This window comes from Bactrocera latifrons, unplaced genomic scaffold (assembly GCF_001853355.1).
Source record: "Bactrocera latifrons isolate USDA-ARS-PBARC rearing strain unplaced genomic scaffold, ASM185335v1 scaffold_32, whole genome shotgun sequence".
Taxonomy (NCBI): Eukaryota; Metazoa; Arthropoda; class Insecta; order Diptera; family Tephritidae; genus Bactrocera; species Bactrocera latifrons.
Window position 1 is genome coordinate 658,181 of NW_017536852.1, and position 21,755 is coordinate 679,935.

Sequence of the window (21,755 nt, forward strand, 5' to 3'; positions counted from 1 at the left end):
ATATAAAATATAAAACCAATTAAAGTATAAAATTTTATTAAAAAGAGCAAATTATAACTATTAAAACTTATCTCGTAAATATACGCTAATAAAAAAAATTTTGTTGCAAGAAAATAAATATATTCTATTCCACAATGTCTGTAATTTTTGGCGTAAGCAAATATTCATAAAAATTATCGCGGCTTTTCAAAACGCACCTTTTTCAGTTGTACAAACATTTGAAGGACACCGGCACTCACCGGCACTCACCGGCACTCACCGGCACTCACCTGTACTTCCCTATCTTAGCGTGTAGTCAAAAAAGCTGCTAATTAGAACTATTTTAATCTAAAAGTCGCCTGTGTAATTACTCGCCGCTTAATCTAAAATAAATATGGAATAGTGTTATGAATATGTATTATCGTCGCCGATTTTACTTATGCATAAACTTATGTTTTTTCACTGTTAATATTAATAGCAATTACAGTTAAGCACGATTTATTTATTAACGCGAGGAAACGAGTGTAAATTGAACAACTTATTTACATACATACTCACATTTTAAGTGGTGGTAAAGTGATAAAAACTAGTAGAGTGATAAAAAAAGGGTACAAGTGCCAACATACAAAAAAAACCAATAATAATAATAACAATAAAAATAAAAAAAACGTTGATTACATAAAATTAATAATATCTGCCGAAAAGCACCGCGCATTGTGATAACAACAGCGAAGGCTGTCCCTCGATAAGCGCTTTTATTTCGTTGTTGTTGCATTGTGATATTGCGCACAAGCCGCTGCCTGCCGCTATAAACGTTCGTCTAAGCTTAAGCTGCTTCAAGTGGTGCATTGCTGCCGCTTCTGCCTCGGATTCGTTTGCAAACTGAAGCTGTGCTGCAGCGTCCGTACTTTGATAGCTGGTATATATACTATACTATATGTGAATAGAACCGATAACTTCTGGTGTATCATAATTTGGAGTACTTTCCCCGCTCGCATTGCATAAAGCATCGAAAATGGGATTCCTTTCGAAGGCGGCGTACATTGTTTGGGCTGTGTAAGTGTTTTTGAAAAAAATATGTTTATTTGTTCACAAAAAATTATTTAAATAAACAGATTTCCATATCAAATATACTATATATTTATCTAAAAATGTTTGTTTATAAAAATAGTGGATTCAAACGCTTAATATTTATAATAATTTTTCGTATGTTATTCTAACCTTCAAATTATTTTGACATGAATATGCAATCTGACTTTTATTCTACAACGAACTATGTTTAAATTTAAGACTTTACACGACTTTCTACATATGTACATACATAGTTCTTTCATATTTTGATTTTTTGATAAAAAGTTGTGAAGATTTACCCAATTTGAATCGATCACGTATGTTTTCATATTTATCATAGCTGGTAGTACTAGAAGGTGGACTTAGCTGTCTTAAATCTTGGCATAGACTAGATTTCTCACGGATTTTACCATTTCTCTATAACTGTAGTAAGTTCGTAAGTAAGTGGACTTGGGATAAATTTAATACTATCACTATTACTATTTTCTATAGATTTATGGTCTACAGCGTTTTCCAATAAGTTTGTTATGAGTTCCTTAACCCTAGATAGGCATCGTTATTTTGCTGCTGTTTGCAAAGCACGATGAAACTAATTGAATCTTCAATGTTTTCTCGCAGTGATTCGGTTGTTCCGCTACTTCCAATTGCGTCGAAAAAAAGTTGGTTATTTTCTAGCTCTCCCGCTCTCCATTGACAGTGGCGGTGTCATCAGCTTCATTTCGAAAAAAGTATCGACCGATGATTCCACCAGATCGAAAATAAATTCAGGTGAATGTAATGATTGTTTATGATTAACTTGTGGATTTTCTTCGCACCAGAGTCGACAGTTTTGTTTATTTACTGCAGCGTTCAAATGAAAACGAGCCTCATCGAAGAATATGATTTTCTTAAAAAAATCTTTCTAGTTTTTGAGATGTTCCAAGGCAAAATCTGCAAATTCGCGACATTTACGGTGGTCCAAAGGCTTCAGTTCTTAAGTGAGAAGAATTTTATACGGATGCAAGCCTAAATCCTTTCTCAGAATCTGTCAGGTTGTGGTTTTAGACAGTCCCAATTCTTGAGAAGTTTTCAGCAACACTTGCAGCAATATTTTCAGTACTTCGTGCTGTTCTTTGTCTTATTGGCTCTTAAACATTATGGAAAGAAAATGAACGCTCAATATTTATAACATTTCCACGAATAGCGTGCACATAATTTGTAATTCTTTTTCGTGCGTAGATCTTTTCATGATGAAATTGTAGACATTTCTGAATACTATAAAAAAATGACAGATCATGACATATTAAAAGTGGCCATAACGACACTTAAAAATCATATAACCCTATTAGAAACTCCGGTAAATGTCTTACCAATTCGATTGTTTGGCTTTATTTCAGCCTATTTGATAGTTATGCAAAAGTTTAAAGCACCGGGAGCTACCATTAACGATCGTCAGCTGGATTGTTATATTAGACGGTGTATTCAGGTTTTTGGACCAGTCTAACATTGTCATACCCAAAACATTAACCAAAATGTGCTCTATAGAAGATATTGAGTCCTCAATTACACGACGATTTTCTAGCATTGTTTCCTTAACCTTTACGATGTTTTCGTCATAAACATAGGAGGATGGACGATTCATAAGAGGCAAATTTTCGATGAATGCAGTTTAAATGGGACAGTCTATTACTCAATTTAAATCTTGAGTGTACTTTTAGAAGGTCGAGAGAATGATAATTATACTTATATTTATTTTATTATCCTGACTGAGCTTATAGTCAAAAATAGGCTTAGTAATAATGTTAACTTGAGTATGCCTTATTTTGCTTTCATTCTTTCCGTCCTTTTATGCTACCGGAGTATCGGTTTAGCTATCCGACGTTCTTTTTGTGTAAATTTCGGAAATATTTCTATTAATTCTACAGAAACCAAAATATTTCCAAGAAATCTTAAACAATTACATGCGTTTATAACATTATACATTTAAATAGAATTTTGGGCAAAAGCGTATAGTCTCAAATTAAAATTAATTACATTTTATTAAAATAAACGTAATAAATGACTTAACATATATACAAATATATGTATTTGTATATTCTCAAAGGTTCTAAAATCACCTGTGTTCAAAAACAAAAACTAAATAAATTATATGAAATTATAAACGATCAAACTTTTACTTGACCTTCAGCTTCAGAACGCGCGGTTATAGAGGTAGAGTTCTAAATATTGTTGGATCTGATGCAATTCACGCCTTTTGCGATTAGCACAGCCATAAAAACACCATGGTAAACAAAAAAAAACATACACACAAACACACAAACGAAAATATTAATATTATAGATTTGTAGTTAAAAAACGGAAATAATTATAATAAATACTTTCAATTCACATCAAATTAAGCACCAAAGGGGCGAAAAACTCAAAACGCGCTAATTTGTTATTGTTTTTGTGCTGGCCAAAAAATTTTCATAAACCAATTAAGTGGGCTATAACTACAACTAGGGACTTAGTCAGCAGCGGCATCAGTTACTCGCACACAAACAAACATACGAATGCTCGTGTGACTCGTGCTCATTGAAATTCCGCTACCGTTGTGGTTTGTATGTTTGTTGGTTTGTTCGTGGGTTTGTTTATATCTGTACGTGATCTTGTTCAGGTCTTTAAATATTGACTATAACTGTAGTAATATTATTTTAACAAAAAAAGGTTGGAAAAATTTAGTTCTAAATTTTCCGTATTATATTTTCCTTGAAAAAAATTAACGGTTTATTTAATTAAGATTTTTTTGCTTAACTTAAAATTGTTATAAACTTCTTTAAATTTCGAGTTTTCAAATCTATAGTTTTTCTGTACTCTGACGCTACTCTTATGGATAGATCGTTAAAACCAAGACTTACGGGGGTTTCCCAGGGGGGCATCTTAAACATCGTGAAGACAGTCTTTTTTTATCATTCATACAAAAAAATTATGTGCAGTGCGATCTCAAATTCGTTTTTGTATCATTTTGCTGTCATATATTCTAAAATAACGGGTTTTTCAATAACACACTTGAGAACGACGTGTGAGATGCTCATTTGGGTCTTCCTCAAGTGATGCGCTAGCGGCAGCAATATTTTCGAAACTACGGGCACTTCTATGTCTTACTGGTACTGGAAAATGTTGTACTCTGCCATTGGATTCAAAATTTTCCACTAGACGCTCAGTTGTTGATCTGACAGGACGATTATGACGACCATAAATTGGACGTAGCGCTCTTTAAGTTGAGGTTGAGTTGAGTTGAGTAAATTTTAATAACTTCGACACGTTGTTGGACCGTATATCTTTCCATGATGAAATGATAGACCTTAGGGGGTCCTCTTTTATAATTTCTTAAAAAAATCGATTTTTTTATTGTACAAATCGAATTGTCTAGAATATATTGGTAAAGTGTTTTTTCGATCCGTGAATTTGTTCCGTCGCAACACGACTTTGAACGGACCTAATATATTCAATCATAACTTATCATATATAGTACGCCTGATGCTAGCAATTTTTCCAAAAATGAGTTAAGCATGCTTTTGCATAGTTTTGCGAAATTGTACTGAGTTGTTTGTCCTTAGGCAGATAAAAAGCCCGGTCCGTTCTAGTTGCTTAGATCCGATTGTTTGGAAAACAGACTTTATATTTTTGAGATATCAATCAGATATTGTGAACTCTTCTTTCCCCAAAAAGGTGCTTATTCTTTCAGAGCCGCCGATATCAGACTCTAAGTATGTATATAGCAACCACACAAGCTGATCTATCAAAATCAAGTTTTCTATGAAAACCTTTTTTATATGACATTATACCTGAATTGGGCATCTTCAGCGGGTCGGGAAAACCGTATTTTGTGTTCACAAGAAAGCAAAAAAATTCCTCTATGGAGGGATCCTGCCATAAATGGGACAGAACCCTCTCTCAAGAATCGTACCAAGTACCTTGTAGGCAGATGCTCGGCACAACCTAGGGGCTCCCTCCCTCTCTCATATACTTGCTACACAGCTATTGTAAGACCATATTCTGATCCACCTATCGGTGGCTAATAGAAAGGATTTATAGACTTGCTGCACCGTGCATAACGGGAGCTTTAAGAACCACTCCAACGGCGGTACTAAACATGCCAACTTTAGACCTCTTCGCTGAAAATTGGTCAGCAAAATCGGCGAGACGACAACTGGGTGCAGCGGAGTTTATATAGAGAATCCTAGGGCAAAGCTCGGTGGGTAATGGCGGTTTGGCATACATCGACTAAATGAATCCACTTTTCAACTCAAGGTACGTTAACTACGCGCAACACTCTAAACATCCATACTGGGCGATGGCGTTGGTGCGGGAATATGGTGTCCAGATTTAGACATAAGGCAGCCTTTTAAGTTGCCGGACTACTGTAGTATATTTCAGGCTGAGATCTTTCCTATTGTAAAAGCCGCGGAAGAGGCCTCAACATCTATGTAGACAGCCAAGTAGCAATAAAGGCAGTAACCTCGTATCGTATATAGGCCAGAAGTTGCTTCAGAAGCAGAGCAGTAGTGGAAAATTTTGCAAGACGCGAGCAACTTCATTTCTACTGGGTGCCAGGTCACAAAGGCATCGGGAGCAATGAAATAGTGCACGAGATTGCCAAGAATGGAACGAGCTACCTGGATGAAAAACTGCAAAAGTCATGTGCACAAAGTTCCTATTGGCACTCGACAGAAGATACTGTGGGAACATGATGGGAAATCTAACTGGTCACACTATCTGCAGAATGGGGCTGACAGATCGAAAAGACTAGAAGAAATGTCTAGAGCATAACATCAGGGAAACAATAGAGCATCTCTTGAGAATTTGTCCATATTACGTGGGGTTCCCACGGTATGATACACTTGGGGAGGTATCGATAGTGAGGCCAAAGAGTCTGTTAAAATTCGCGTCAAGCGCAAGCGTCCAAAAAGATGTCTACTTCTTATGGACCTAGTAACTCAAGTCCATCTATGCGTGATCCATTGGCCCACCAAATTAACCTAACCTGACCTGATATTACAAGCTCGGTACCAATTGTTCAGATCCGACCACACTAGCGTATAGCTGCCACCAAAAAGACCCAGAAATGCCAGATATAAAGTGGCATTTCTGTGAAGGGTATTATGACTTAGGTACCGCCGAAGTTAACGTTTTTTCTTCTTTTATAATGAATCTCGTGAGTAACTAATATTGGATTGGATCTGAACTTACGCCTTCCGTTCTTGCTACTTTGTATATTTTAAAATTCTTTCAACACTAATTTTGTACAACAAATATCCGCATGCAAGCATTTGTTGTATTTTGAAACCTATTGGATCATCGGATCATTATATTGCCACTTATCGCCGGCAATTTATTAAGCAAGAATATTTCTGCGTTCAATTAAGTGACTCAAAACAAACGCGAAAATGACTCGTAGAATAGCAAAACAAAACAGCAAATCGAAAACAAAACAAAAATATAAATAAATGAAAGTGAAAAAAGAAGAAAAATGCCAAAAAAAAAAAACAGAAAACTGACTTTACCACACACATACATACTCGCGCTCTTGAGACGCCAGCGACGCGGCGGCGATGAGCTGAGTTTAGAAAGCAATTATTTCATTAAGACTTATTTCGATCGCAATTAACTCGTTGGTGAATAGTCATGTGCATGACATTTTCAATACGAAACTTTTCCGAAACTTCTTTTTTTTTATATTTTTTTGTTTGTAAATATGTCAATACAAATGTACATACATATGTATGCATATAGTATGGTTGAATGGTTTAATAGAAGTTATTTCAGTTGGGCGTTGCGTGCGTGGATGAGTGTGCCGCCGGCGTTTGGGCCGGCGATGATGACATTTACACCACTCCTAACACAAATGGCTTGTAGATATTTATGTTTGTATGTATGCATGCTTGACAATTGATACGTGTGCGCACTGATGGCTCATGCACAGTTGTGTCTGCTGGCTGAGCGTTTGCCGTGACCGCTGAGTGACGAACTGCCGGCGGTGCGGGTGTGCCTTCTTTTCCAGCCTTACATGCGATGGTGTAATTCGAACGGTATATTTGTGCTCTCGTTAGAAATAATAGTGTCTCATTTGTTTACCTTTTTCGCCCGCACCTGTTTGTACGTGTGTAAACACGTAGGTACATATGTGTAATCTATGTATATAATTTCGTGTAAATTTGAAGCTCGCATAAATTAATATTGCTTTTCATTTACTTTTGTTTTGGTTTGGTTGTTGTTCAATTGGCATACTGTCGAATTTTGCCTATCCACATGTTGCAATTATTGTAGTTCAAGGGCAATTAATGCAAATTAATTTTTTCGCTCACCTGCCATTATCGCCGTGCTAATGAAAATAATGTTGGTGCTGAAATTTAATTATTCTATAACACATATGTATGTACATGCATAGAATTTAATTTGGTTAACTAAAGCAAACAAGTTCAGTGTTTAGCAGGGTTGTGTAATATGTATGTACCACAAGCAGCCAAAAATGGGAAATAAATATGTAACACATTCTTCTTCTTCACTGGCGTAGACAACGCTACGCGGTTATAGCCGAGTTAACAACAGCGTGCCAGTCATTTTATCCTTTTGATATTTAGTGTCAATTCAAGATACCAAGTGCAGGCAGGTCCTTCTCCAGCGGATCCCTCCAATGAAGTGGAGTCTTCCTCTTTCTCTACTTCCCCCGGCGGGTACTGCGTCGAATATTTTCAGAACTGGAGTGTTTTCGTCCATTCGGACAACATGAGCTAGCCAGCGTAGTCGCTGTCTCTAAATTCGCTGAGCTATGTCAATGTCGTCGTATATCTCCTACAGCTCATCATACTATTGACTGTGAAAGGAGGGACCATAAATCTTCCGCAGAATCTTCCTCTCGAAATCTCGTAACGTCGACTCATCGGATGTTGTCATCGTCCATGGCTCTGCACCATATAGCAGGACGGGATGATACGTGCCTTGTAAAGTTTGGTGTTTGTTCGTCGAGAGAGGACTTTACAACTCAACTGTCAACTTAGTCCGAAGTAGCACCTGTTGGCAAGAGTTACTCTGCGTTTAATTTCAAGGCTGACATTGTCGTTGGTGTTAATACTGGTTCTAAGATAGAAGAAAGTATCTACGACTTCGAAGTTATGACTGTCAGCACTGACGTCCCCCTGCGGGTAGGGTGGACCCCTCCAGGATGGGGGGAAACCGAATATACCCGTGGTAAGGCATGCCTGTCGTAAGAGGCGACTAAAATCCCGCATGCACTGTGTCTGTCATTCTGGGCTTGCCTTGAATTTCAGCATAGTCCATGTCAGATATATTCATCGTAAAAACATGGTTACTGTACTCTGTATATTTTTATTCCTGGTATTCGACCGTGTCTTCGTTTACGATTTCGTTTACGAATGGATTTACGAGACACATGTCATTATACAGTTGAGTTCTTAAGGGTTCTTAGGAATTCTTGGAGGCTCAACTGGCAGTAGCGCAAGCTACAAGTCATCCAAAGACTAAAACATGGTACCACGGGGAGCAGTCAGCACTTGGAGCAAACTCCAATCTGCTCTTTGGGTTTTTGGCCCCTTGGGGAGATTCGTGGTGGCTGTGGCTTAAGCCTAAATGCAGGAAGGGCATTAGTCCGGTGTGGAGTCGCACTGCGGGCGGTGCCGGACCCAGAGTACCTCAAAGGTTCGCCTCGTACCCGACCAAGGTGGCTAAGGTGTGCTTGTCCACCCAAATCAATTGGAACCAAAGTATAAGTGTATGTGGCGGTACTCATGCTTTGGTTCTCCAGAGTATGGTGCAGGTGCATGCACTCGTGCTTTGGAGCGCTGATCAACGCATTGTTTTGATCTATGTGCTTCTAGCAATAGAAAGCACTGTGGGGTTAGGCCTTTGCAGGCAGGAACTCACGTAAAACTGCAACGGACTCTGTCAGCACTGACGTTTGAACCAAGTCGCGAGCGCGCCGACTGTTTGATGACAGGAGATATTTCGTGTTGCCCTCGATCACTACCAGACCCATACGCTTCGATTCCTTATCCAGTCTGGAATAAGCAGTACTAACGGCGCGGAGGCCAATGAGATCAATATCATCGGCGTACGTCAGTAGCTTTACACTCTTATACAAATTTTTGCCACAGCGAATGTTTCATCATGTAGCATGAATTTACTGACCGTTGTGCCAAAGATACCTTCTTTGTCCACCTTTTCATTAAAGTAGCCAGCGATTTTGACATCGTGGCTGGGGCAGCTCTCATATGTGCACTACAAGCGCTCGTAAAAAACATCTATGTGGTCACATTGATCTTCTCTCCCCTGGGGGACGTGGGATGTTCATCTACCGGAGAGAACTTTACTCCCTTGTGTGAACTTCTACTCATGACTCCATCCTCTAATTCTACTTGGATCATACGTTATATATAAATGATCAGCATAATGGGTTGAGTCGATTTACCTTTGACCATCTGTTTGACCATCTGACGTTCTGCATATATGCGAACTAGTTTTTGAGATATCGGTCTGAAATTTCATCTACAGCCGCTCATTTGTGGTAACCGATATCAGACCACTATAGCATATAGCTCAATCGAACTGACCGCACAAAATCAAAATAAAGATCTATTTATACCCTTTCATGCTCTAAAAAAACACATGTGAATGGTATTTTAGCTTTTGATACAGCCGTAGTTGACGGTTTATCCTGTCATGTGCATTATTAGTCTATGTAATTGGTATTATTATTATTAAAAAAACGTTTGTTTTTAAGTTGCCGTGTATGGTAGCACCAAGCACCGAATCGCCATTAATTTCAATACGAAGCTTGTGACTAATTGATATGCTGCCGACTTAAAATTTAATCCTATTAAATTACGCGCGAGTTAATAATATAACAAACGATCGACTACCCGCTGGAGACTTATGAACTATGAACATTTACAATGCAGCATAATTTGCAATTTTCAATTTTCAATAATTGAAGGACAGCGCTTAATAATGACATGTGAATATTGCTTCATTAGCGCATCACTGGTGTTAACGGAGTAGTGCAACAACGCAAAATAACGTTAACGCTGACTTGAATCCCCAGGGAAGTGTCAACGCGGTTCATCAACGAGAATGAACTTCATACAAACGACTACAAATTGATTAATTTCTTCAACAGACTTTGTGGCCTTACTATCGATACCTCTTTCAGTGTATCATACCGTGGGGATGCTTACAGCGTAGTGATACTACATTGACAAGAGATGCTCCATTGTTTCCCTGGTGGCTCGCTTAGTCTTCTCTATTTGTCAGCCCCATTCTGCGGGTGTGTGTCGCTACTAGACAGTGATCAGTTAGTAGTTAGTCCAATCAAGTTCTCACATTCTCTTCTATACTTGATAGCAAACTTGTGTACTTCGGATCTACCTTTGTGGGTTATTCAATGCTGATCACGTTTTCGAGTGTTAGCCGTACACCATTCTTGGCTATCTCGTCCACTATTTCATTGGCCCCGATGCCTACGCGACCTGGCACTCAGTAGAAGTGAAATTGCTTGCTTCTGACAACACTTTTCACTGCTGCCCTGCTGCCCAAAACACCGATATGCGATACGAGGTTACAGCCTTGATTGCTGCTTGGCTGTCTAGGTAGATGGCAGACCAGCTCCGCAGCTTTCTTAATAGCCGGAGTTCCATAAACTTTACAATGAATACTTGTTCCCTAAAATTATTGTAATAAACCATGATTTGTATGAAATTACAGCTTTTCAAAATCTCTCTTTTATTTTCTTTACAGCCTGTTCGAACAGGAAATTATGAGCTATGTTCCTATTGAAGAACGCAGTCCACAGGGTTCGCCAGTGCTCAACTCTCGCATGCCACAGCGTCAACCGCCACCATTTCGACGTGACTTTGAGGCGAAATTGCGTGGCTTCTATCGCAAATTGGAGTCGAAAGGCTACGGTCAGGGTCCGCACAAACTAAAGTAAGTATCCCGAAATTAAAGACAATATTATTTTATTTTGAATATATTTCGTTAAACTCACTCTCGCAGATTACACATTCGACGCACACATCTGCTAGAGGATGCCTTCCGACGCATAATGTCGGCCAACAAGAAAGATTTGCAGCGTGGTCGCCTCGCTGTGCTATGGGATACTGAGGAAGGCTTGGATTATGGCGGCCCATCAAGGTAATTGGCACCACTGATTTTTATAAACATTTGACTTCTGACTTCAATTTTTACTCCATTTCGTTTATGCAGAGAATTCTTCTTTCTGCTCTCACGTGAGCTCTTCAACCCCTATTACGGTCTATTTGAGTACTCAGCCAATGACACATACACCGTACAAGTCTCACCGTTGTCAGCATTTGTGGACAATTGCCACGATTGGTTCCGGTTCGGCGGACGTGTGTTGGGCTTGGCGCTCGTACATCAATACCTATTGGATGCCTTCTTTACACGCCCATTTTACAAGGCACTGTTGCGCTTGCCTGTCGCGCTGAGCGATCTGGAATCGCTGGATAATGAGTTTCATCAGTCGCTGCAATGGATACGCGACAATGACATCGGCACCGGCATTGATCTTGGTTTAACATTTTGCGTTACCGAAGAGCTATTGGGACATGTGGTCGAGCGTGAACTGAAGCCGGGCGGTAAGAATATAATTGTAAATGAGAAAAACAAAAAAGAATATTTGGAACGCATGATTAAGTGGCGTTTGGAGCGTGGCGTACAAGAGCAGACGGAATCATTGGTGCGTGGCTTTTACGAGGTGGTCGATGCACGTCTTGTTTCCGTATTCGATGCACGTGAATTGGAATTGGTTATTGCCGGTACGGCCGAGATTGATATTAACGATTGGCGTCTAAATACCGAATACCGTTCGGGTTATCATGACAACCATCAGGTGATCATTTGGTTTTGGCAGGTTATCGAGAAATTCACAAACGAACAACGTTTACGACTGCTACAATTCGTAACCGGCACCTCGAGTATACCCTACGAAGGCTTCTCAGCACTACGCGGTTCAACCGGACCACGTCGGTTTTGCATCGAAAAGTGGGGCAAACCGAATGCCTTGCCACGTGCGCACACCTGCTTCAATCGCTTAGATTTACCGCCTTATCCGACGCCCGAATTGCTCTATGAGAAATTACTGTTAGCCGTAGAAGAGACGAACACATTCGGCATAGAATAGGTATGCGAAGCGATTGCGCATGCGTTGTTTATGCCTAGCTTGGCGGTTAGTAGTTTAGAGCCAGTCGCAAGTTCAACTTAATGAATTAAGTTAATTTATTAAAAATCGTTAGTATAAACGAAAGAAAAGTGATATTTTATTAGGATTATTTATTTATTTCCGTATTTTCGCATTTACATATTTACATAAGTTATATTTGTAATATTTATTGTGAACGGGTGTGCTTTTTCTGTATGAACCACGGCATACAAATTGCTTTGTTGATTGTCAGTGTGTATGTGAGATATATTATATATTCCATTGTGCAATCAAGTGTTTAAATGGCAATCATTTTAATATTTCATTTAAATTGTTTTGTGACTTTGAACACGTTTTGTTGTCGCCAAAGTGGTGCGATTATTCAGATTTTTTAATCACAGTGAATTATGGAATTTAGTGTGACTATTCAGAAATATAACTCAGAAACGGACTAGTTTGCTTGCTTTAGCCTTTTTAATGTTGCCTCTAGGTGCCAGATATGCCAGTTGTGTTATATAAAAATGAAATATGTTTTATTTGTTGTTGTTATTGAGCGGCAGAATTCTAGCGAGTTGGGTCAAGTTCTATAGAGGAGGGTAAGGTGGAAACATCTAGGCACTTTCTCCTCCACTGTTTTTACACGACTGAGGCAGAAACGTCTCGGTAGTCCTAGCTGTGACAAAGCAGAAGACATAACCAAAATTGCTAACCTAACCTAACTTAATCTAACCTAGTTTGGGACGATTTGGAGTAAGGCTCGTGTTTTTTTTAACTCGAAAGGAAGGTATAAGTTTATCATCTGTTCAGGAATTCAGAGAAAAAGAAATTTTAAAAATTTGAGGCTTTCACACATTTTACAATGTATTTCTTTCAGTAATGTTGCCACTTATTTTAAAATTTCAATTCCATAAAATTGATAAAAAATATTACTCTGCTGGTACAAAGTCTTTCAAGCAAGGTATCTTCCACAAGCTTCGCTGATTTCGTCTTTAACAAAACGTACATTTAAGCATTTGTATTATACAAGGTGCGTTCCAAAGTAAACAGGACTTTAAAAAAAAGAACAGAACAAATAGTTTTTTTCGACAAAATCAATTTATTTTATTCATAATAGTCTCCTGTTTCATCACAGACGTCGAATACGGCGCACCAAACGCTTCAAAACTTCAAGGTAGAATACCGAATTAACGTTTTGGCCGGGTGTAACAAATTCTTTGTGAACAATACCCTTGGAATCATAAAAACCAATCAGCATTGTCTTCACTTTTAACTTCTCCGCGATTTTTTGGGTTTCGGCTCGTCCGGTGCCTTCCATTCAGCACTCTGGCGTTTCCTTTCGGGATCATATTGGAAACACTACGTTTTGTCACCAGTCACAATATTGTAAAGCAAGTTTTTGCCCTTATTGACCTCTTTAATGATGTCCTTCGAATGTGGAATTCTGAGCAATTTTTGGTCGTTGGTCAATTTGAGCGGAACAAATCGTGTACACACATTTCGTAATCCCAAATGTTCGATCCAAATGCGATAAATCACTGTTTTGGAGATGTTCAATTCCATTTCCATGAATTTCAATGATGATTTCGGCTAATTTTTGATGAATTCACTCACTGTTTCGATGGAATTTCCGGTGATCACGGATTTTGATTAGCCCACGTGTTGATCGCCATTTATGTACTCACTACCACTTTGAAAACGTTGAAACCACTCGTGAATTCTGTTACGGGATAGGCAGTCATCGCCGTAAAATTGTTTCATCAATTGAAACGTTTCCGTAAAAGTTTTAACAATTTTAAAACAAAATTTATTGTTGGTTCCTTGTTCGTACCTCATTTACGCACCGATAAGACGAACATACTGACTGACGCAATAACTTCACTTCTAATCAATTTAATGTCATGAAATACACAATCGATAAGGATAGCACCGGTCAACATATAGATGGCGCCACCAGGGGGCGCTAGATTCAAAAAGTCCTGTTTACTTTGGAACACACCTTGTATAATCAAAACGCCATTGAATATTAAAAATCAATAAAGGTACTTAATTTATTTGTCACATCACAGCAAAATTTAATTGATTTACTTGAAATGATTGCCGATATGCGTGCTTAAGCTGCTTAAATGATAAACTTATATCAACTAATTTTAACAATTAAAATTTCCTAAAATTATTGGATTTCAGTGCATATGGGTTGCATACCTCATGCCAAATACTATAACTAATTAATGATGACAAATTTCTGTTCATAAAAAGAAAATTTGAAAATGCATTGGTTTATTTTTCAGGGCCTTAGAAAGTTCAACGAATATGAGTAAAATAATAATTTATTATTTTGTATTATTGCAACAGAAAATATTATGTACTTCATTTAATTTTAACACTTAGATATACATAACTATTTAATTTGAAAACTCTACCTCTTTTAACTATTAAAAAAACAACATTTGCTCTCTCACTGTGTGACATTAGTTTTAAGCCTAACGTAGAATGTAAATTATTAAAATTATTATTAATTATATGAATATTATTAATAAACCGTTAATGTAGCTATTCTAATACTATATGTATGTATGTATGTTAACCCGTCCATTTCTATATAAAGCTTTAGTCGCTGCAAAGTCGAGTTATGACTTTATTAGAAATGCAACAACAACCAATATAATATAAATAATTAATTAATTAATAAATACTAAATTATTAATATACATACTGTGCAACAGCTACGTTTATAGTAGCGCAATACGTAAGGACGTGGCAAAATGAAGAAGCATTGTAGCTTGCTTTCAAATGCATGTGGCGAAAAAGTTTAAGAGACACTGTATTTATGTTGAAGTGATAGTAAATAAAATAAAGTAACGATTGCAAATCGTGTGAATAACTACAATGGTAAAATCTGACTGAAATTATGCACCACAGACATGACGAATATAGATATATATATATATCTATTCGAATATGCGAAAAATTAATGCCGAAAATGCGCATGTTTCCGACAAACGTAGAATTGAGTTTTAAAAATGTTTAGCTAAATAATGTAGCTCTAGTTATTTGAAATAGTAGACGCTATGAAAATTTTGATAAAAAATTACCGAAAATGTATTTCAAATTTGAATTTATTGCAAAAAACCGTTATATGCGTAGGAAATAGTATGCGTAGAACATAAATGTTTTTAATGGAGGAAAAAAATTTATTTTGTGCGAGTTAAGTGTGTTTAGAATTTATTGCAGCATTGTATTTGCATTTATTGAAGACTTTTGAACAGAAAATAATTTTAAAATTGGAAAGAAATTAAAAAAAAATGTTTATTATACAAATTTGAACAAAATATTATTTTAAAATTGGAAAAAAAAAAATTATTTATTGTATACTTTTGAACAAAACAAAAGTTTAAAATTAAAAAAAAAAATTTATTGAAAAAATATTTAAACTGAAGAAAAATAAAATAATTTGAAAATAATATTAAAATTGAAAAATGACAATTTTAAATTTTTTTTTATTTAAACCACATAAATTTAAACTGGAAAAATAAATTTTATATGAAAAAAAAAATTATAATTGGAAAAATTTATTTAAAGCATTTCTTTTTTGAACTTATTTATAAAACAAATACATTTATTTATAAAACAAGTATACAAAAGTAAAAATCTTATGCGAAATGCAAGTCTTTATGACACCAGCTAAGCTAAAAATGCACTTAACAATTCCATGTTACCTGACAATGAAGATTCCTTTATACAAACCAGAGAGAAAAAAAAAAAATCAGCAAAGCTTGTATGGCATTGCACGCTGTAAATATATTTTCTAACAATATTTCCGAATACAACAATAAAGCTCGATTCCGAAATCAAAAAACTTCTACGGCACATCACAAAATATACACGCACTGCCCTATGTTTGAATGTATGTAGCTAAATGGCAGCCGAACGACGGCGCAAAAGCACACCATACGAAGATATACGAAGACAATTCCGGTATATTTATACACATACTTATATGTGTAATTTAAAATGTTGTAGTACTTAGATATTTTTAAAAACTAAAAAATTAGCTATTAATTTAAAAAGGCGTTAAGTACAATTGTATCCATGCTACGCCATGTAAATTATTAAAAAATGTGTAAACAAATATTTGCTTCCAACTCTTTGGCGGCCAAAATGTCTTTAGAATAAAAAAAAAAGTGTTTTTAATTTTGGTTAATGTATTGCCATTTGGAATTGCAAAACAATTTATGAAAATCAAAATTTGATAATCAATAGCTAAAAATATGTCGCAGTTATTAACGCAAAATATAGACGCTTTTTTGTAAGCGAGTGAGCAAAGAACATGCAAAATGCAATATGAAAATGTTATAATATTTATAAATATTACATTAGAAAATATAAATCAATATTACAAAATTTTGCAGCAACCTCTGTCGTAATCTTTGAAAATGATGTAAAAAGAGGTATATTCGACTTGAAAATTTTACAAGTGGTGCTAAAGATACCTCGTGGCATATTATGTATATACAAGTTGCGCTTTCCTTTGGTACTCGCTTACTAAAAATTGGCTTATTAAAGGTTTTTTCTTTGCAATCTCAAAAACTAAAATTATGTTGTATAAATATTTATTCCAGGCGAAAAAATAATTGTTATTGTATTTATAATGCAACTTGAAAATTAATTTTATTTATATATTTATGTAACGCAGAATGTTAAACTTTTTTAAATATAGAATATATATATTTATGTTTTAATTTCTCCACATTTTTTGCATTATTTATTTATTGTTCTTTTTGATGAATTTTATAACATTATATTTATTAATTTCAATTCTAATTATTTTTTCATTTTGATAATTTTTTTGTTTTATATATCACAACGCCTTTTATATATTTTTTTTTATCAAAATAAATACTTTTTGTTCAGTTTTGTTAAACTATTATTTGTAATGATAATCAAAAATATTTAAATTGTAATTTATATTCTATTTAAATTTTTGTTATTCATTGGATTTTAATGCTGTTTAAATTCTCATTATAATTTCGTTTTTTAATTTAATTTTTTTAGTTTTAATTATTATTATTTTTTATTATTATTGGTTTGTTATTATTTTTAATTTGCTTATATTTTCGACATTAGGTTTAGTTAAGTAATGAAGCGTTCGCATTTGTTTTGATAATTTTAATATAAATTACACATTAGGGCGGGTCGAAAAGATACGATGATTTGCTTTGTTTGGTACTTTGATTTGGTAAGGTTTTTAGATACATCTAAGAGAATCTCTCCAAGTTTGAGAACTTAATTGCAACTGGGAGGTTCTCCGCCATTCAGTTCTCAATTTTTTTGCTTATTACCAGGTTGTTTAAAAAGTTTTGTGGTTTGATAAGAAAAACACAATTTTATGATTCAAAATACACTTTATTATTCAGTATAGTCTCCCTGAACATTAACAATTGCTCCAACGATCTTCTAATCTGTGGATCCCATTCCTGAAGTGAGAATCCGGAAGGTCTGCCAAATTCGCTTCAACAGCCCTAATGACCACGCATAACTTTTTTGAGTTCTGGAAACACATGGAAGTCGCCGGGGCCCCAATCTGAGAATTCAGTGAACCCTCCAACAATTCGAACGTTAATTCTTGGATTTTAGCCATGGTAAAAATGCTCTTGTGACACAGTGCATTGTCCTGATGAAAAAGAATTTTTTTCATCTGCAATGCGGATATTTTTTCAAGAATTTTTTCTTTCAACGGGTACCCAAAAGGTTGTGATAATACTCAGAATTAATTACTTTGCAGTTTGCAAGTAATCCACGAGCAAAATTCCTCGTGCATCCCAAAAAACTTATGCCATAAACTTCTTGGCCGATTTCCGGCCACGAACTCGTTTCGAAGCCGTACAACCAGGTTCACACCACTCTTTAGCCTCTTGTTTTGATTCAAGATCATGGTGATTGACCCAAGTCTCACCCAATGTGATGAATCTATGCACAAAAGCAACTTTATCCTTTTTAAAACGCTCCAAATGTTGCTGAGAAAGACGCATTCGAATGTGTTTTTGTTCTATTGTGCATACAGCTTTCTAAAATCCAAAATTTCACTTAAAATATGGCTCACACTGCGTAAATCTCTCTCAGTCAATCGACGATCTTCTATAACCATATTCTGTATTTAGGCTATGATTTATGATGATGGATTGCCTTCAAGGCTTGGTACGACCAAGTTTAAATTCAGCAACCAATCTTTCTACTGTTCTAATTATAGCTGAAAAATCATTTTGCACTTTTAACATTCGTTCGTGAATTTCTTTCGGTGGTACAACTTAAAAAATTATATTTTTATCACTGCACGATATTAAATTATTTCCATCATAAAAAAAAACTGTGACACGCGGCGACACTAAATGGCTTGTAAACAAAAAATGAATTGGCAGATTGAATGAGACTTCACATACGTTCATATGAAGAGTGTACCAACAAATAAAAAAAATAAAAAATTTGGGCTAGTGGCAATGCCCTCTCCTATCGAACGACAAAATTTATTGAAGAACTTGTTATCAGATGGAAAAATTGGAATCTCGCAGCCAACTGCTTGAAAATTACCTCGTTCCATAGACTTTGTAGGAAATTGCATGGTCGACAAAAAGGTTTGTTATGGTTTTCGCGTAAACTTAACGGTTTGAATTTTGCTAAATTTTGATTATTTTAGGTAAAATTTATGTTTTTTCTTATAAATTTTATAACTCAGTGAAAATAAATCGCAAAACTCATAGTTCTGTGGGAAATTTACTGTTCTACAAAAATGGTCACGTATACTTGAAGAGACTTACTTAGCAATGTCTAAGAACCTATTTTTCAAAGTACTTAACGAAAAACAAAATTTGTGTTTTTACCCACACTAATACACATACATATATTTTGCACGTAAACCATTTTGTAACTACTTTAGAAGTTTTGTAAGTGGTCATGGATACAATTATTAATCAAATTCAATTTGGAACTATATTTTTATATATTGTATAAAACGTACCAAATTGTGCGTTATTTATTTATTGAAAATATATATATATCTGTATGTATTTATTTATTTATTCAACGTTATGTCTTAATAATAATAAATACAAGTATATATATTGAAATATGAAAAATGAAAGACAACCTCAAATACCAAGCTCTATATGTATAACAAAGGTAGTTAAATAAGAGTCTGCAATCTTTTGCTTTCCTAACTTTAAACGCATGCGTACGTTCTGAATAAAAATCAAATAATAAACTGAATAAAACGAAATCAAATGCTAAATTGCCAGTTTTATTTAATTAACAAACAAAGGTGGCTGAAATAAAATGCGTTTTAATTGAACTCATAGGTACATATGAGACTTGTAGTTACAACAACGTACATAAGCAACAAATTTACCTTAGTGTGTTAGTTAGTAAGCAAGTTGCTCGCTAGTACAGTACAGTAGTTACAGTTGCAAAGCCAACGGCGGTTGTTACAACCGCAAAAAAAAAAAAAACGAAAATTTCATTTAATTTTCATATTTTGCCTTCCTGCGAAAGGATTTGACCGCCGCATATAAAGTGTGGTTTGTGTGGGAACGAAGATTTGTTTCGCAATTTGCATACGTGAGAGCGGCACATGCCTTCTCATAAATGTCGGTGTGATTCCGCATAGCGAGCGCTTAATTGTTGCCTTTTGTTCTGCCGTGGCAACACCATCTGGTGTCTGCCCAACGGACCGTTAAGAATAAAGTATGAAGTTGACATAAGCCACAATCCCATGGTTATATCTTGAAACACGAACGTAGAAGAGATAAACACCATGACAAATAGGGGACTTGTTTTATGACATTGCACAGTGTCGCCTTTTCTAGATACCATATATAGTATGTATTCAAGTCATATGTATGTGGTGAGATGTTCCACATAACCGGTACCTGTGTAAAGGAGAAGGTAAAAGTTCGGGATATGACCTTGAAGTTAGTGAAAGAAGCTCACGACTTTCAGCTGGTGTTCCATGAAAAGTAGGTGTAGTTTCATTTCGTTTTTGTCTTTTTTACTGAAAATCTCGCCAAAAGAGATAAAGAAAAAGCACAGACATTTCATATTTAATGGGGAATATTTATTATCATTCGAAAGAACATTCTTTGGCATTATCTCTTTCAAATGTTTTCTGTGGCTACGTCTCATATAGTCTACCTGTTGAGTACAATTTTCGATTAGTCGGTCGAGCATTTCGACCGGTAACTGGCGAATGACATGCATGATGTTTTGCTGCAAGATCTGAATCCCACAGAAAAAAGTCTAAGACTGTGATAGCATGTGACAGGTTCTAAACGTGAAATTATTTGCTCGCCAAAGTGTTCTCTCAATAAATCCATTGAAATCAACGGTCGCTGCTAGTCAGTTATCACGACGTGATAACAGTCGCCATTGACGGCTACGTTCTCACCGGCATCATTTCTCATATATGTATGGACCGATGACCTTCGTCCCAAATGGGGAAATTTTGCATGTTTACATTGAAACCAAAATGACTTTCATCGCTGAACAAAATTTGGCTCGAAAAGGTCGGATCTTGTTGGAGCTTTTCAAGAGTCGGTAGAAGGAAGCGATGTCACTTGAGAAAGTCGAGCTGTATTTTGTACGCTTTTAATTTAAGATCTCGAGCTAAAATGCGCCAAGTCGCTCCGTACATCAGTTTGAGTTGCTGGGCCGAATCGGCTCTACACGGTCTTCGTGTGTGCTCTTAGGTTCGGCTGCTGTATTTTATTTTTGGGTGATGGTGTTACGAATAGTACGCTTAGTAGGCTGATTATGTTGACCATAAAGGGTTTGTACGGAAAGTAATAGGACTGATTTAAAAAAATCAAATAAATACTTAATGGACGGTCTAAGTGCAAAACTTTGCGCACATAAGTTACATTGTCGGGGTTTGTCGAAGTCGCAGATCTCTCATCAGCAAACTCTTCCTGGCTCTCCAAAAAGCCTGGTGCCACCGAAACACAGCACTTCTTGCTAAAGCAACATCTGGGTAAGCCTGCTTGATCATATCTGATGATATCCCACGTCTCTATCGCAGATTTACCGAGTTTCATGCAGAACTTACTTTATCAACACTTCAATAAAATTAAGAAATAGGTGCTTATTCGTTGCTGACATCGTTGGTATATCGGAAGGATCAGTGAAAACCATTTTCAAAGATCATTGAAGCACGATTGGTTCCAAAATCACTAAATTTTTCAGACTGCTATGATGTCATAAAACGTATTATTATTGGCGATCAGTATTGGATCTCAGCTTATTACCTTGAAAACAGACGACCAATAACGTGGCAAAGGTGGACCGAAGTTCGAGAAACCACATCAAAGCAGGTGAGAAATCAAGGTTATGTCGAAAGTTTTCCTTGATTATCAAAGTGTGGGACAATCCGAATTCCTTCCGACTAGTAAACTGTCAACAAGAGATACAATTTGTGTGTTATGTGTCGTTTGCGTAAAGCTATTCGTAAAAAGTGGTCGGAATTATG

General features: G+C 36.1%; 1 protein-coding gene across 4 annotated transcripts in view; it reads left to right on the forward strand.

The window, feature by feature from the left end:
* Window positions 1–13,527, forward strand: part of LOC108971067 (E3 ubiquitin-protein ligase HECW2) — a 36,263-nt gene extending 22,736 nt beyond the window's left edge. For 2 of the 4 annotated variants that reach the window (XM_018936887.1, XM_018936886.1), the window contains 3 exons: window positions 10,822–11,010; window positions 11,080–11,217; window positions 11,290–13,527. In XM_018936887.1, the coding sequence (XP_018792432.1) occupies window positions 10,822–11,010; window positions 11,080–11,217; window positions 11,290–12,226 (1,264 nt within the window). In that variant the 3' untranslated portion in view covers window positions 12,227–13,527. Of the gene's footprint in view, window positions 1–250; window positions 1,036–10,821; window positions 11,011–11,079; window positions 11,218–11,289 lie in introns of those variants that run through there. The other 2 variants (XM_018936888.1, XM_018936889.1) reach the window with 2 other exon arrangements.
* Window positions 13,528–21,755: the final 8,228 nt, after the last annotated feature.